This window comes from Mugil cephalus, chromosome 4 (assembly GCF_022458985.1).
Source record: "Mugil cephalus isolate CIBA_MC_2020 chromosome 4, CIBA_Mcephalus_1.1, whole genome shotgun sequence".
Classification (NCBI taxonomy): domain Eukaryota; kingdom Metazoa; phylum Chordata; class Actinopteri; order Mugiliformes; family Mugilidae; genus Mugil; species Mugil cephalus.
In genome coordinates, this window is record NC_061773.1 from 24,818,940 (window position 1) to 24,837,650 (window position 18,711).

Consider the following 18,711-nt stretch of genomic DNA (forward strand, 5'->3'; position numbering starts at 1 on the left):
TTACAACTTTAAGCGAGATCATGCTCAGCAAAAACACACACACACACACACACACACACACTTCAAAGATCGCTGATCATAAGTGCAAATAAGCCTGGTGTGAGTGGGCACAGTGCAGTCTTTTGTTCTACGCAGGATGGTGTGATGAAGAGGCGCCCTGTGGTCTGATGAGAGGATACGTCGCTATACGAGCTCATGAAAGACCGTTGTGTTGCTAGAGCACCACATTTAAGCCTCTGATTTAACAGAGCTGTGGGGGTGTTCTAACCATAGCGAGCGAATAATGAGCAAAAACACATAAGGAAAGCGAATGCAAACAAATTAGGCTCCTTTGTGTGACTAGTGACTCACCTTTTCTGCGAGCATCCTGGGATATTTTAATAGATAGGAATGATTCATGGAAATCCTCGAGCCGTTTGATATTTATCTGACTCACCAAGCGACAATATAACAACTACGAGTGTGACCAGGTGCGATATTTGCGGGTCTGACGTGTGTTTTGGTGGCTCAGGGGGCGATGTAGAGGAAGATCTCATTAGCAGTTGCAAGTATACCATTTTAGCCATTTTCTTATTCTTAACTCCTGCTGTTTCGTCCACTGCTTCGTTCACTCTGCAAAATAATTTACTGCTCACTTTGCTTGTCTAACCTAAGTATGTTGGCAACAGTAACCATGGTAGGAGCCCTCTGTAAGCCCTCTGACCGGGGTCATTAATAATATATTGCTTTATTTCAGCATTAGCTGTAGCTTATTTGTATTCATAATTCTGCTTAAACATACTAAAGCCTGGTTTATATTGGTGAAACCAGCCCACATGGAGCCTAAGCCATAAGGGGCTGGGTCAGGGATAGCACTTACACCTACGCTGATCTGGATGGGCCCTGATACTGATCTCCCAATGCAAGTAATGTATTCCGGGTAAAGCTGCTCATTTACAGCGTATTGTTCTACTCACCACATGTCAATGGGCGTGGAGTATTCTGTGGAGCCCAGCAACACGTCAGGAGGCCGATACCAGAGAGTCACCACCTCATTGGAATAGGTCTTAGTGGGGACTGACTTGGCCCTTGCAAGACCTGGACAACACAGTGTTTAAAGTAGATCTCAGTTACAGGAGCGTGGATTTTTTTTAAATTTTTTTTTTTTCATTTTTGTAAGGCCATTTTTAATTAACCTCTTGAGACCCTGCGTCCTCGTATGGGGACACTTTTGCCTGCCATGTACTGGTGCAAAGAATCAATACACTTGTTTATTTATGCTTCTTCTAACAAATTCAGAAGTACTCGTTTGAGGACATTAGAATTTCATTGTTTTCAGTTCTGGTTTTGCTTTAAAATAAACTTTTTTATATTTTGGTTCACACTGGGGACTTATATTGTGAAATAATCCCTGTGTACACATTATTTTTTTTTCAAAAACTTCTTCCAGTTCAAAGATAATGCTTATTTTTTATATTTCTTATGTCCTACTAGTCCCAATTACCTAAAGATCTTAATCTAATCTATAACAAATGCTAAGGTCTGAGGAGGTTAAACCTGTATTTTGTGCATCAGTAGCACCTTATAATATAAATGGCGTCCAGTTAATCAAACCACTGGTGACCATATCAGCTTATTGCCTGTGTTTATTTAAAACTTTCAGATATAATCAGGGAATATTGGTGTTTATCCACATCCAGCACAAAACTGTGAAAACTCAGAGTGAGGGGCACAGTTGCTAGGATACAGGAGGTAAGGGTGTTAAAGTAATCAGGACAGGAGATCTCAGAGTGGCTGTAAAATAAAATTGGAAAGCAATCGCGCCGGGAAACGTGCTTTCTTATTCCCAAGCGTCTGTGTCTTTACGACCACATTTGCATCTGGTGCCGGCCCGAGTGTGTGTTCCTTCCTACCAAAGTCGGCCAGTTTGAGCTCGCCCTTGTCGTTGATGAGCAGGTTCTGAGGCTTTAGGTCTCTGTGGAGGATTTTCCTCTTGTGACAGTAGGACAGGCCACGCAGCAGCTGGAACATGAAGATCTGCAGGAAAGCACGTGAAAGTGTTGAAGATCTGTATAGATGAATATGAAGCAATACCCACTTTGAAACTAAGTACCAATGTTCTGACTAAATACATCAACACAACAGCTCTGCACTAGCGTCTACGCTCGTCGTGATTAGTGTTTGATTACACTGGCAGAAAATTAGCTGCTCGTTAAATAATGAGATCCTGTTAAGGTGTTGTACTTTTTTGTTTGTTAGTTTTTCTTTCTTACCTCCTTGATTTGAATTTCATTTTAATTTTCAGGTAAATGATGTTCAGTAGTATTTCTCATTTGTTTTCACTCACCCACTTCACTGGTTATATATTAGTACTTCGCCATATTAAATTTAAACAACAGCAAACTTCTACATAATTATGAGAAGTGTATTAAATCTAGGTGGTTTATCGGTTCATACTGAATGCTGGTATTTTTTTTCATTATGACATGAGTTTTTAATATACCAGCATACTGATGTATTTAATTACACAGCGTTTGGAAAGAAACACTGTGAGACACAGTTTCAGACCAAACCATTTTCAATGTAGCGCCTCTAAACACACATGGTGCGACTGTGTCACTGGGAGGCGTGGTGAAGATGGAAAGGTCTGAGAAACAAGAAAAATGTGCCATGTCGGTTGTTTTTTTTTTTAGGGTGACGAGACATCCCTGGTTTCTGGGGACAGCCCCTGTTTTGGATGACCTGTCCCTGAAAATGTCAGTTTTAGGTTTTTATGAATGAGAAAAAAATATGTTGCGCCCAGACTACAGTTATTACGGTAGTCGGTTGCACTGCTATTGACATTAGAGACGTAGCAGTTTAAATATGTTAAAATATGAATAAATATATTAAAATAACTTAAACAGTAATTGTCCCCATTTCTTAATTTCATCTTGATAACATTTAATTATCATTATTTTTTTTTTTTTTATCTCTGACCTGTAAATGTCCCCAGATTTCAACATCAGCAGTCAGTGCTAACACAGGGCCATATAAACCTGTTTTACTACTAGTGTGGGATTATTCTACAATATTTACTCATCATCGCAGTAAAATAGTCCATCCTTAGTCAATCTACTGAATTAATTCCACTCTCAATCAGTAGAAAATGTTGTGAACACATGATTATGCATGAGATGACTAGATGAACGGTGCAGGATCGGTTAAATAAATTCTTACCTACACACGAGCAAATTTAACTTTTACACAATTTATTTTTTTCTGATTGTGAGGAACATTTCCAAGGAAGTGTCTAAAAAATGTAGCAACTATAAAATGATGTTTTTTTGTCTTTGTCATTTGAATACAGTATAGCATTAATAACATAATCCAGTCCAGTATGTAACATGTTAAAGTTTTTTTGTTTTTCTTTATTTATTCCTAACCTTTAGAAGAACAGTTATGTATTAAATGGCTCTTCTTGGATCCCTCTTAAAAACATGACATTTTTGTTTCTCAGAATACTGGATGCTTGGTTTCCGTGCATGTGGCTTACCTTGACGTTATGCATGCTCATGAGATTTCCACAGTTGTCCAAGTACTGCTTAAGGTCACTGTCCTGAAAAACAGAACAGCAGGGTTCACACTTGGATCTTTATGTATTGTTTAAGCAGCTTTAGCAAACACGCTAATCTCGAGCTGCTATACTCACAAGATATTCAAACACCAGAGTGAGGCAGCGGTCAGTGTGGATGATGTCGTGCAGCGTGACAATGTTGGCGTGCTTCAGGTTCTTCAGTAGAGACACTGGTTAAACAGATGAAGGAGAAGCAAATGTTTTCTCTGCGTGCCTCCGGGAACACGACAACAACGATCTTATTCAAGAGCCGTTTAAACTTGGGATAAAATCATCTTGTCTCTCACAGTTAAACTGATATAACCTGCAGCGCTAAATCCACTTTAGTCTAAACCACTTCTGCCCACTATGAAGTCACATCTTATTTTAACTTCCCCTGGATGAACCTGCATTATCAATGCACTGAGGGTCCACGCATTTAACTGAATTTTCAGTTAAACAGTTCAACATAATTGACATCAATTGAGATGTGCAAGTAAACGTTGCTTTCAAATTCCTCTTTTATAATATGCACCTCAGTATTACATGCCACCAACCTCACACACATGCAAAGTGAAACACCTATAATTTTGGAAGTCTAAAAGTCTTCTAGCCTAGAACAACCATGGAGGTCACCAATACCAGTTTAATGCTCACCTAGGTTCTATGTGTGGTTATGGCTCTTTTTTTCCCCAAACAATTAACAGTTACAAAGGAAGTTTTGTTTTATAATGTTCTAAAATGCTGCGGCTGTTACTCGTTAACTTGTTTATTATTGACCTATCTAGTGTTTCATAGGTCTTACTAGGTTTTATTAATAGTTATTGTTTATTATTAATCTGCTATTTATTCATTTCAATCATACTTTGTTAACACTGAAACCTGAGATCTGCATTTCATTCCTTCGTGTTTTCCTTCCATGCTGTGAATGGCAATAAAAGTATCTACTGTATCTATCTAAGTTGGTTGTTGGCAAACACCCTCCTGTTGGGGGTCAGGAGACTAATCATAAGGCCAACAAATCGTCAATCGACCAGTTATGCTCTTAATTTTAATTCAAGCTTCGACAGATTACTGTCACTGTAGGTTGTTAAGACACAATATAGTTATTCTGGTAGGTCACTGGTGGATTTATGCTGAAACTAGAGACACTGATCACTTTTGACGATAGTCCAAACACAAGTCTTTATACGCTCACTTGCCACTTTATTAGGTACACCTGTTCAATTGCTTGGTAACACAAATAGCTAATCAGCCAGTCACATGGCTGCAATTCAGTGCATTTATTCATGTAGAGGTGATCAAGACAACTTGACAAGTTCAAACCGAGCAGAAGAATGTAGAAGAAAGGGGATTTAAGTGACTTTGAACGTGGTATGGTTGTTGGTGCCAGACAAGTATTTCAGAAACTGCTGATCTACTGGGATTTTCAGGCACAACCATTTCTAGGGTTTATAGAGAATGGTCCGAAAAAGAGAAAATATAAAATGCCTTGTTGATATGAGAAGTGAGAGGAGAATGGGCAGACTAGTTGGAGATGATAGAAAGGCAACAGTAACTCAAATAACCACTCATTAAAACCAAGGAATGAAGAATACCATCTCTGAACACACATCACGTCCAACCTTGAAGAAGCTAGCATAGCTGACAGGCCACTCCTGTCAGCTATGAACAGGAAACTGAGACTACAATTCACACAGGCTCAACAACACTGGACAATAGAAGATTGGAAAATGTTGTTCAGTCTGACGAGTCTCGATTTCAGCTCGACATTCAGATGTCAGGGTCAGAATTTGGAGTTAACAACATGAAAGCATGGATCTATCCTGCCTTGTATCAACGGTTCAGGCCGGTGGTGGTGGTGTAATGGTGTGGGGGATATTTTCTTGGCTCACTCTGGGCCCTTAGTACAAACTGAGCATGGTTTAAATGCCACAGCCTACCTAGTATTGTTGCTGACCATGTCCATCCCTTTATGACCACAGTGGACCATCTTCTGACGGCTACTTCCAGCAGGATAATGCACCATGTCACAAAGCTCATATCATCTCAAACTGGTTTCTGGAACATGACAATGAGTTCACTGTACTCCAATGGCCTCCACAGTCACGAGATCTCAATCCAATATTTCACCTTTGGGATGTGGTGGAACGGAAGATTGGCATCATAGATGTGCAGCCGACAAATCTGCAGCAACTGTGTGATGCTATCATGTCGATATGGACCAAAATCTCTGAGGAATGTTTCCAACACCTTGTTGAAAGTATGCCAGGAAGAGTTAAGGCAGTTCTGAAGGCAACCAACCTTTTACTAGCAAGGTGTACCTAATAAAGTGACCAGCCAGTGTACATTTGTGTTAGTATGTGTATTCATGTGCATACCTTCTCTGATAGCAGTGCAAGGTGCCCCCTCCTCGTGCTCCAGTCGAATCTCCTTCAATGCCACCAGGTTCTCTGTTAGTTTGCTCCGCCCTTTAAACACCGTGGCGTACGTTCCCTGCAAACACACACAAACACACAAACAGATATCCTGATAATTCTTTTGCAGATGATGTGGCTCTGTTTACTTAATCAGTTTGTTTCAGTTTCAGAGGTTTGGAGAAGCAAGTATCTTTCTAGGACACCATTTTCACAGTCAAGAGATTATACAGCTCTCATGTAGCCGGACCTTAGTAGGACACTGCTTGAGAAAGTGATGAATTTTATGAACTTGAATTTATTTTGTGTTTGTGGATAAAAACTGAAGAAACTGAATGTTTTCCACAGCGCAGTGTTGGTTGATTCTCAGCTAAAGCCACACAAGATTTGCAATTGCACTTTTTTATGTCACGTTTTGCATAAAAACACCAACTGAGTCTGTCAAAAATGTCTGTTAGTGAAATGTTGTGATTGTCATGTCGGCTTTATGATTAATGTTTGAAGAAGTCATTGAATAGTTTTAACAGGAGATTGTTATATATTCAATCTGTGGGTGAAGCTACATATTTGGAGTCTTTTTGAAAGGACTTCTTTTTATTTGGTGTTTATGCATGAAAGCTCAGTAGAGTCTGTTAAAAAAGATTTTTGTTTTAATTAAAATGCAGGTAATTGAGTGCTTTATCATTACATTGCATTACATCATCTCAGGTTCAAACAGTACAATATTTCCACTCAATAAATTTGAGTAGTTTAAATTTTCTTTGATTTGGGTAGCAGGTTTAGTCAATAAGTTGTGATGGTAGGTCCTGAACAGTTGAGAAGCCCTGGTCTACTGTTATAGTACATGAACATAATTAGTTCTGACTGACTGACTGAATGAGGATAGAAGTTATAACTCATCATCTATGAGCTGTATCAAAACCTTACATCAATATTATGGGACAGACTTTGGTTTAATCCATGAATTAAACATATATTTACTTATTTAGGATGATTGAGGTCTTATTGTGTTTGTGCAATGATACGTTCGCACCATTATATTATTCTAATCAACTACTTCAGGCTGAAAAGAAAGACAGTCCTTTTGTCTAATGAGCAAGCAAAATACAAAACTGAGGTACTTTGTTGTGAATCACTGCCTGCTACATGCTATATGAATGCCTTTGTGAAACACATGTCAGGATAATTGACAACAAAAGCAGCTAATTTTCATCCCTCGCCACCAGTTTTTTCTGCCACTGAGCCTTGTGACTGGAACTAATGCAGACAGCTTCTTTCACTAATCATTCTTCACTCCTTAAGGCAATAACTGTTCTCAGATAAATGGTGTGGGAAGTGCCCATGGCCCATGAGCCCTCCTCGTCTAAAGCAGATTGCTAAGGAATTTTTCTTTAGCCAAGCCAAAAAAAGAAGAAAAATAATAAATGGTAATAGATAGACTGTAGTTTGCTTAGTATTTTGGCATATGAACAAAGTATATTTGCTGGACAGGACTGATTTTGACAGGTTTTTGTTTCCCCCGAAGTGAAAACTCACAGCCAAACTGATAAAGCTATGGAAGACTTGGTCAACATTATCCACTAGGGAGATGTGTTATCCTATTTTAATTAAGTCTGCTATAGCTTGAAGTTATTGAAGTTATTGCTCTGTGGCCGCAGCAGTGAGTGTAGTTGTTGTACACTCATCCCTCACTGGACTGTGTGTCAGTTTTATTTTCTGTCCATCTAAAAACTATTGTGAGGTGTGAGCAACTAGTGGTGACGTACCTCACCCAGTTTGCCAAGCTTCACATATGTCTCCAGTTTCCCAAATCCTATGTCAGACTAGACAAAGCAAAAAAAAAAGAAGAAAGAACTAATTAATCACAGTGTCAATTCCTGTAATTACACCATGCATTCTTTAACTAATGTTTGTACTGGTTAATTAAACACAAATCCCCGGTTTATCCTGTCAACTAAGCAAGAAAGAAATACATTAATTAATTGAGAACTTTAAAAAAAGATTTTAAAAGAATAGCTGACTTTTATTACTCATTATATTAAGACAGAAATATAAAAAACAACACAGTCAGACACTCGGATAGATAGATAGATACGTAGGCATGTACCTTTGTAAGTACATAGATAAGAAGATAGGTCAATAGATAGATATGTATATAAGCAGATAGATATGTACATACGTAGATAGATACGTAGGTACATAGATACATAAATACGTAAGCCCTATATGCACAGTATTACTTTTACCTGGGGGCCTCAGGTAATTTGTAATAATCACAGAGGTCGCCTGTGATCTTAATCCCGCGAGAGTTGGCTGTGAATTATAAAATAATAATTACACCGCAAATTACCTGCGATAATTTTCCTAACACAGAGGTCCTCTGATAATACTAATCCAGCGTGAAACAACATCTCTGTGATGTCTGTGGTGAGTTTTTAATTTTTAGAGACTTTTCTGCCTCTTGTCACTTAGGAATTATAAAGGATGTGTTATAACTCAAACTTTGGACAGATGTTAGAGTGCAAAGTCGCTGAATTATTTGCCTGTTTAGACGGATGACGGAAATCATTAAATCAACCATTAATATGTTCATCAGCAAAGCTGAGTCTGATTTAAATAGTAACAGGTTATTGGTAATTTCTTCCCCGGGATGAATAGTATCAAAAATATATTTTTATCATCCATTATAATTTGCAAAGTAATTAAAACTGCCTGACATGCAGTGGTGTGAGGCGGGAAGTAGCAGAGCCATAGCAACGGATCGCAAATTGGAGCAAATAACAGAGTTTGTTTATCCTGTGTGAATGTGCCACATGAAACACAGATGTAGAGGGAAATATTTGAATCACAGGACATCCTCAGGTAAAACGAATCCCGTGCAAATAGGGCTTATGTCGATAGATACACAAGTACATGGATGCATACTTAGGTATGAAGATAGTAGATAGATAGATAAACACTAACCAGAGAAGCACGGCGTGACATGCGACTGAGAGGTTTGCAGAGTGGTGAGTTTTCACTCTCCATCTGCAGCTTCTTGAGAAACTCTGGAGGCAGGCGGATGTCCATGGGCAGAGACATACGCTTACTGACGTCCTGAAAGAAAGAAGTAGACATAAAGGGCTTACCACAACAGTGAGTAATTGCGTTCAGTTATGGGTTCGTTTAGTTCGATTCATTTAAATATAGTTTACGGTCAATGTTTTTGACACTCTTTTTATTTCGAATTTGTATTCTTCTTCTTTTTATTTCTCAGAGAAGTTTTAATCAGTTGCATCTGAGGAACAGTGTGAGACAGTGTCAAACTCTGAGGCAAACAGTTTTCTGGATGCTTGTAATTACAGTTTGGCATAAGCTAATACTAAAACGCATGCCTTGACTCTGCGTAATCCATTTATTATATTAAATGAAGCACTCAGGTTGTCAGCTTGATCTCGTGGTGACAGCGTTCCCTCTCTGTTTGCAATGCTTGAAGTCAGACACGGTGAAGAAATGTTTCTGTTTTCCAGCTAAGGTCACAGTAACATGGTTCTAAGTTATGGTCAGAGCATCATTGTCTTAAAAGAAGAGTTTGACAACTCTGCGGATGCACTTGAGGACTGACTTTTTGAGGTATTCATAAATCAAATCATAATAACAGAAATGGGGGGTGAAATATACAAAGCTTTTCAGAAATGTGACTGTGGTGACAGAAACTACAAACATTATAGACCCCTTCATGGCCTACAACACTGTGACGTCATGGCGTTAGCTGGAGGCAAAAGCAAAAAGAGTACTAACTTGAAGTTTTGTTGCATACCAGCCACTGCCAGTCATAGACAACTTTGTTTTAACGCGATTAAAAGAAAGGATTGGAGTGAGACAGTCATCAACAACTTAGACTAAATTGTCACTGAAATAACGTTAAGTTAATCATTATTTAGAGGATTCTTGATGCCAATGCTAATGCTAATGCTAATGCTAACTGCGAGCTAACTCAATGTTAGTTGTATGTTTCAGGGGTGTCCAAGCAGAAGTTATTTGTTGTAATATCTTTAAAAAAGACAGACCAGACTTCGTCCCCTCTGTGTCCTCTTTTGGTCAAATCGTCCATCCAGTGAGTAAGAATGTAGGGGACGGCAAATATAGTCCCATCAGTCAGAGTCAACTTTTTAAAATAACACTCACGGTCTCACGGAGTGAGTGTATTAGTATATTAGTATATTCTCGTTTTCCTCATCCATTACTGCTGAAAAAGTCCATGAAATGGACTGGTAACTGGAGTTTACAAGCCACAGTGTTTTGCCTCCAGTTAAGCCCCGCCCCTCAAAAAATGTCACACTGTTTACAAACTGCGAAGGGATCTATACGAAAGGCTGTCCAAATGAGGAATTTCAGAAAATGCAAAATAACCAAAGGGCTTGTTGTGCTGCTGTGCTCACAGAAGGTTGAGTGGGCTATATGAGTACTTACTAATTGGAAACACAGCCAGAGATCAGAAGTCATCTAACTGTGGAATTCCACCTTGAATTTAATATCTGTCTCTGTGTGTCATTTGGCAACGTCTAGCCGTGACTGTGGCAGATGTATTCGGGTAAGGCTTGGATGCAATTACTGAACGCAGCATCGTCTTTCTTGGTGTGAATTTTGCGTGTCCTCCAGCTTTTTTAACACACTGTGATGTGTGCACGAGTCCATTTAAAGTGTCAGTGGTGAGCCTGTTCCGTGGCTCGATTTTTGATCAAGTTCACTTTAGAGAAAACACGCTCACATGAGGCGTTTGAATGTGAGAAAACAAGCACTTCAAGCACAAAACATGCCATTAAATGCTTCTTTCCTGCCTGTGTCTTTCATTATTAAGGCAATATACCAGAATTCATGCACGACCATCTCTTTGGAGCTGTCAGGAAGATTTATTAGAGTCACCTTTCTCCACTCGCTACCTATTGCCTAAACGCTGTTTGTGTCCAGAAAGCGAGGCACGGCTTGCATGAGATGGAACAGAGATGGCACTCAATTTTAATTTCCCCACAAGCAACTTGGAGAAACTGCATACGAAAGTCCGTGGCAACAGCAGGTTGCAGCATGTTCTTACCAAGGTGCTGCATCACACCTACGCACAGGTACATTGCAGAAGGGTTAGAGAACATAGAAAGATAAAAGGATGTCTTTGCATGTTTTACACATTGTTTTTCTCAGAGCTGTTATTTTAACCTTCTCATTTTGAAAATGCTCATGAATGCGCATGAACTTCCAAGACGTCCAACATGTGAAAGTACAATGACAGAGATTCATTATTCATCTGCTGCAATCAATCTGGCATCCAGCCACTAGTAATGGGAGGTCCGGCTCTTATGACTCCCAAATGGCTCTTCACTTAGTTTCACTTTGAGCCTTCAATTTTATCAAAATTTAGTGATTATGAATGGTTTGTGTGCTGGTGATTTCATAAAAGCCTTATTTTTATACATTTTTTCATTACAAAATAAAATACGGTAACTATTTTAATCAAACCTTTAAATGCAGAACTGGACACAGAACCTCAGCAAACAGATCAAATAAAGGCCTCAGTCTTAGCATTATGTCACTTTAGTGCAGGCTGGCATTCAGAAATACCAGATTCCACTGCCTGAATGTCCGTTTTCTCTCAAATTCTTCACTTTTTACCGACGCACTTGCATTTAAATCTGGCTCCACCATCTCTCTCGGTTGGTTTGTGTGTCCTGCCCCAGCCTGAATGGGTTCTCAGGAGTGGCTGAAGCTTCGGCTCTCCCCAGCAGCAATCAACTCTTCACGTTCACTACAATCGGCTTTTAAAACCGTCTTGTTCATGAACGACACATCACAAGCACCCACTAGTCGGTGAAAGAAAGCTGCAGAACATCATACATTGAGCATACACCAATACATCAAGCACATCCACTTGACAACTCGGTGCGGAGAGAGCCTGAGTGCCTCAGGTGGTTTCAGCATTTTGAGGCTCAACATGACAGTCGTCCTGAAATTCTTGCCACTTGATTGGCGTTGTTTCTGAAATAGTTATATACATCTTTGGCTAAATCGTCACACATGCAGGGAACCTGTTTGCAGGGCACGCTTGCACAAAGATGCAATGTATGACAGACACGTTTATGCAACGCTATGTTTTGAAGGTCATCTTGACTTGTTTTTCCCCATCGTGGTGTTGAAGGACTTGATCATTTCTGTACACAGCCTTTCTGCTGAGGTTCCGTCTGTGACAAACTCTCTGTTCTCATCAGAAAATATCTGAGCCAATTTCCAAAAACGGGTCTGGATTTGTTCTTCTTCATAATCTCGGACAAATCCTCAAACTAACAATCTCCAGTGAGATGCTCGGCAAAAACTGGCAGTGGCCTTACTGTGTCCAAGGTCCAAGATGTGTTCAGCTAGGAATCCTGCTAGCTTAGTTTCAGCTGTTTTGTTCCATTTTTGTGTTTTCATTCATTTGTTGCAAACCCCGGACAAAAGGTTTGATTTGTTCTCAGATTTTAGGGTTTGTGTGCTTTTATTTTCTTTGGCATGATTTGTGAGAAGTGTAATATCCAACACCAAATGAATGCCACTGCAGCGGCAAAAGGCTTTAGCCTCGTTCCCAGCAACAAGCTGAATTCATCCCTTAAACAAAGGTTCCCAGGCAGAGCGATAAAGCTGCTGTGTTGCTGTTTTCCTACCAGTGTTTGTGTCTGAGCTGCCGGTTTCTTTTCTTTGAACACTTTTTTTCTACAGGGTCCAAACACATGTTGACTTATTTTTTTGAGTTAATTGCAGTGCCAGTGCAGCTCCTCAAGCAAACATGAGCTGAACGCTGCTGTGACTGACGGTGAGAAGGAGCCACGGAGGTATGAGCTGCACCGTGGGTGTTCACGCAAATCAAAACAACATTTTTTAAAAAGTTTTTTGGTTGCACGGAAGTTCCAAACCTAATCATGTATGTGGCCTTTTTTTGAAGTATTTATCCAATATCATATCTACATATATATATATATATATATATATATATATATATATATATATATATATATATATATATATATATATATATACTCATTGTATAAATTAGTGTATATCTGTCAACACTGGTGTCACTATACAGTACATATCTAATGAAGCCACAGAGCATATGAGATCACAGGCTCAAAGAGCTGTGAAGCAGTCATAATATGTCTAATTAATAAATCAGAGAGACTAGTTCATGCCACATAGTTACATTAATTGCACTAACCCTACTGCTACGGATGTCAAAATAGTTTATAATACAAGTAATTAAGTTGCAAGCAAACAGTATTGATGCCATTTCTAGAGAGATTTCGTCTGTGAAAATTCTCAACCATGCAGGTCATGGTACATTACTTCTTCAAGGTTTAGTGGCAGAACATCTTCAATAAACTCTGCAAGTCCATTTTCCCCTGTTTCAGCTTGTCTTTTCGATAAACTTGAGCAATTTTCCCAACAGTTTCGGCCTTTGCAACGCAATTTCTTATCCAAGGTCTGTAAAGTGTCATGTTTGCCTCCACTGACGAGCCACAGATAATATTTTGGTCTTTTACAGTAGTTTACAGAGAGAGCTGAACGCACTGTGACTTTAAGAAAGCACACGCAAGTAGACAAACCACAGGCAGTTTAAGAAAACATGTGCATCCATTTGACCACAGATGCGCTGCCATTACATACAACTGAAAACAGAAAGCGAACACAAAAACGTGCTGCAAGCAGCGCACAACAGAACTGTTGCCAGGCCCTAATGAAGTGATGAACCGCACTTGTTGTTCAAAGCTTTATGACTTTTGGAGCTGTTGACATTTGCTACTGGTGAGTGGGAATGAGCTGAAACACAAGTTGGTTTTCTGCTTATTATTTTTGTTATTTTCACAACCCCCAACAGCTTATTTGCTTCCAGTTTGAATAATGTGCCCTTTCCTCTAATCTGTATGCCCCAAATCCTTCATATCCTTATCCTCTATAAGCTTTATAATGTCATCTAACTAGTTTTCCTATATGAAAACAGATCTTATTTTATTGATTGTCAGTTAAATAAACTTAAAGGTACAGCGTATACACTGTACCTGGAAATGTGCGTTGTTAAAATAATGATAATAAGCAGAAAAACGACTTACCAGTCACAAACGTCAACAACTCAAATTGCGTCTAGTAATGATGTTGATAATGATGTTGTTGGCGCTTCTTGCAGCATGTTTCTGTGTTTCTGTGTGGCTAAGGAGGAAACATGCTAGCTGGGGAGAATGCTAAAGGTAAGGCTAGCTGATTAGTTTTAGTAGTTGTTGGAGGTTGTGTGTGTTTTTATTTTTATATGTGATTTGTTTTGTGCAGGGCAAACTGTAAGACTGTTTGGTATTTTGTTTTTGTGTTTGTGGGTCGTGGGCCCCATCCCCTACCTGAACCAGGGTCACTGTTAAGCCGTCTTGAAGTATTGGTGGCCTAACTTAACTAACTTAACAAAACATCAGTGAAGGGAGGTGCCCACTCGAAAACCCCAATGATGTGCCACATACTGCCTACTGCCGTTAGTTAGGCTAGGCTAGTTAGCTGGTGTCTTCTTCTTGGATGCTAGCCGGTAGCTGACTGCTAGCATGCTGGTCGGTTTTCATTTGTACTGGGCTTCTGTTTTCGGTTCTGTTGTGTACAGTTGCAGTGCACCTGTTGTCAAATGGATGAAAAAGCTTTCTTAATTTGCCTATGTTTTGTCTATTTGCACATGTTTTCTCAAGTTGAAGTGCGTTTGAGCTCTCTCAGCCACCGTAGACTTCTCCTTAGGTTGAAGGTGTGTTTAGTAGAGCATGTCTCCATGTGACAGGCAGTTAACAGTGAAATCTCCACCGTGAGTGAGTAAGAAGTCATTCATTAATGAAGGATTACTACAATAATAGGACAAGTATGTCAAATGGGTTGTTAATGCTAATTGTCTGTTAATGAATACATTCTGGTCTAAATGCTTTGCAGGTCTGTTAGGTGATGTAAATGTTTGGACTGTCCGTTGGAAAGGTTGCTGCGATAAAAGAAACAGCAAGCTAAAGAGTCATCATTAGAAACCAGAAAGAGATTTTTCACATTCCAGGAACCATGAAATTATCTGAAACTAATGCCTTACGGATCTGCAAAAAATTAATTAGCGACAACTTGCGAAACCCCTCTACCTTCATCTGTCTCAGCTCCCGGCCTTTCTCACAGTCACAACATTATTTCTGTCTTCACTGCGCCTTCCTGAGACTTTACTTCCCTCTCGGCATAGCTTCACTTGGCTGTCTGGTACGAGCGGAGTCAGAGGAAGAGTCGGAGTGAATCACTTGCTCCGCGGGGAATTTATCTGCAAAGGTGGAACAATGAACTCTCTCACATTTCCAATAAAAAAAGTCTGGTTTCTGTGGGGAGGGTTAAAACCGTCTGAGGTGACTCATCTATTTGAGCTTGCAGAGGTCGAAATAGAGAACTGGCTCCTGAGCAAGAGTTTAAAGAGAAGGACAAACTACTTGTGCCACTATTGTACGTCAGACTTTTCTTTCTTTTAATGTGCACTTGAACTTTTGCTATCAGCACTGAAGTGACAACATGTGAATTACAGTGTACAGGGGACTCTGCTACTCACCTCCATGGAGAAACGTCTGTGCTGGGCCTTGCTGTGGAAGTGGAGGTGGGAAGGAGACTGAGCTCCCGGTGTGGTTGGTTCAGGGCTCACCGGGCTGGCGTCATGAGACGGAGGACCCAGTCTGTCTGGAGTCAGGCCTGACGGCAGAGCAAAAATAATCACTGGTGTTGGACCCCCTGGAGGGATGAGCATCATTCACAAGGGTTTAAATCTGGTGGCTGTGAAACCAGAGCATGTGAGTCACACTATCTGAACGCTCATCAGGCCGTTTAGTGACCCTCTGCGCGGAAGTTTCTGCGTTCGTTATGTTTCCGAGCATATTTAGTTTGATCTCCCCATTAGTAGCTGCAGAGATGATTCTTTAATTAGTGGAATCGAGCTGATTCCACATCAAAGGCAGATATCCTGGTCCGTGAAAATCATTAAATCCATCTTCAAAGCGGTATGACACGGTGACTTTGACTAAGTGTATAATATACACGTAATCAGTTAAATTTCTTCTTTCCTATCTGTTCTATCAGTTTAGGCATTTCTTTGCTTTAATTAGACTGGAGTGGAGGTACAGACGGGAAGTTGGTTTCGACTTTACGTGAAACAAAGGTTGCAAAGGTTATGTTAGAGGGCTGGGAAATTAACCACAGACACTGCAGTTACAGTATACGGTACATACCTTAACCTTTCATTTCATTGTTAACTGTCAATGACCTCATTTTGAAACCTGTGCTTTCTCTATTTTTTAAAGACAAGAGGCACGAGTGTCAAAGTTACCCATTAGCAGTTTATCACCTCGGGCCTAGCACAGGAAAATACCCGGCAAGGCTGTGCTTAAAACTGGCTACACCGCGCTAACAACTCTGATTGGAACCAAACTGGATGTTACTCCATTTTCAGTCTTTATGTCAAGATAACACCAATAGTTTTCTGGTTGTGTCTTTATCTAGGCAGGAGAGAATTTAGCAGCTTTGAAGTAGATGAAGACCAAAAGGAAGAACAAGTTTATAATGCCACGATATTAAGCACATGTTGGTGACATCAGTCTCAAGCAAACAAACAAATTACATCAAACATTAGCTTAGATTTATACGATAACTCTGCTTTAAGAGGTTACGGCAAATCCACTATAGCTACCGTTTTTTTTTGACTTACCCCCTTTTACTCTTGTCTGTCCATACTAAAACTACAAAGTAAAACCAGGAATGCCAGAGAGAAAAAAGTGTGTCCCACACACACCTTGTTGTATACCTCCTGCACTTCCTGTCTATCTCTGCTGCATATAACCAATAAAACAGAAAAGAGCCCAAGGTTGAGCTAGTTACCAAGATATCACATGGAGGCTACCTGTTGTTTGCCATCAAATGTTCTTTGAACCGGTTTTAAAATGTTTAATTGAAAACACATTTAAGTGTTTGTGGCTGTGATTACAAAACAGTACTTACACTTGTGTGTAAAAATAAAGGTGGTTTTCATTATATTTAAAAATCCTCATTAGTACTGAATTATGTAAGATGTGCAAATGTTAGAAATACAATTAAAAAAAAAAAAAAAACTTGAAAAGCCATTTGTTTTAACGTGAGGGTGAAATGCAATGACAATATTGATAATTACCAGTAAATGTTTTCTGGGTTATCCTTGTAGAAATAACTTATATCAAGTATCAGGTAGAATTTAATAGATTTCTGTAATTTCTGTATGGAAAACATTTTTTTTACCAAGGTTTTTCCAAGTAAATATCACTTCACATTTTTTTCAGTGTACGGCAATAGTTGCGATCTGTTATGATGTAGATTATATTATCATATTAATATTATTATATGTAGTCATTCACTGATTTGTTGAGATACGACTTCATGTTAACAGAGACCATGCTCACCCTGACTAGAGAAGAGACCAGAGGTAAAGTTATTGAAGCAAACGTTTCCGATAATTAAACTGCGAGCGCTCCAGCATGGGCGGACTCCAGCTACCGACCAGGATGGTGGGAAGGATGTGCTTTGATCCTCATCGTACGACACTGAAAACTGTAAACGACGCGCGTTTGATGCCAGGTCGGCATCTTTTCAGTGCTACAAGGCTGTGAGGTTTCCGCTGTGGTTTGATCTGATGTTTCAATGGTGGGTATTAGCGAATTCACTGTTTTGGTGAACATGTGTTTCCAAATCATTGACAGCCTCCAACCCTGTGTGTGTGTGTGTGTGTGTGTGTGTGTGTTACAACACAAAAGCGCGCTCTGTTTCCATGGGGACAGTAGCTAACAATGGGAAGCAGGTCTCGGTGTTAAGGAGGAGGCCTCGTGCAGTACGTTTCTTCAAAGTTTCCCTCTCATCACATATGTATTTATACTGTATGTATGTACACAAACATTACAGCACGGCCTGTGGCCTGTCTTGTGCTGCACACACACACAGCATCACACAACAAGCCGCAGATGCATGAGTGATAGTGAAAAGATGAAACACAGACGTCTGTGTGGACCTAAACAACAAGTTTTTCACTGCACTATGAAGAGGCCTTTAACAAGCCGTGCTGTGTGTCATATTGATTGACAGTCGATATCAGCAAGGAAAGAAGAAGAAGAAGAAGAAGAAGAAGAAGAAACGACAACCTGTTTGCTAGTCATTTGAATATCACTGCTACTGCACTCCTTTGATCTCCTGATGCTAATTAGGGTCAGTAACGGCGACACTGATTTGAACACACACATGCTCGTCCCCGCTCTCACACACGGCGCCTGATTGCTGAGAGATATGGATGGATGCGTGCTAGACATCTTGTTAGGAAAAGGACAATCCAATATGGCGCACCACATGGGGTTTTTGTAGCATTTCCGTCTGAAACCACGCTTACAGTGAGAGGCAGAAAGAGGCAGAGACGACCTTAACCATAGAATCTCATTTGGACAATATTTGCAGAATTCTTATCTATGTTATGTTTTTTCATAATCACAGTGCAATCAGAAAAGTGAAAAAGCTCAAATTTCTTCTTTAAGTTAAACATCTCCACATTTGCAGCCCCTCACTAAAATGTATGGATCATTTGCTGTGCTTGGTTTGGTTTGGTTTTATGTACCAAATTTGGTAGGGCTGAAGTAAAGAATCTTTTAAAAGAGTGGTTTTTCAAAT

General features: G+C 39.7%; 1 protein-coding gene across 3 annotated transcripts in view; it reads right to left on the reverse strand.

Annotated features, from left to right (window-relative positions):
• The window catches only part of cdk18 (cyclin dependent kinase 18), a 59,394-nt gene that overhangs the window by 9,365 nt on the left and 31,318 nt on the right, over positions 1-18,711 (reverse strand). For 2 of the 3 annotated variants that reach the window (XM_047583662.1, XM_047583661.1), the window contains exons 3-10: positions 15,593-15,729; positions 8,956-9,087; positions 7,758-7,814; positions 5,956-6,070; positions 3,671-3,765; positions 3,515-3,577; positions 1,893-2,016; positions 957-1,077 (exon numbers count right to left, since the gene is read on the reverse strand). In XM_047583662.1, the coding sequence (XP_047439618.1) occupies positions 957-1,077; positions 1,893-2,016; positions 3,515-3,577; positions 3,671-3,765; positions 5,956-6,070; positions 7,758-7,814; positions 8,956-9,087; positions 15,593-15,729 (844 nt within the window). Of the gene's footprint in view, positions 1-956; positions 1,078-1,892; positions 2,017-3,514; positions 3,578-3,670; positions 3,766-5,955; positions 6,071-7,757; positions 7,815-8,955; positions 9,088-15,143; positions 15,314-15,592; positions 15,731-18,711 lie in introns of those variants that run through there. The other variant, XM_047583663.1, reaches the window with a different exon arrangement.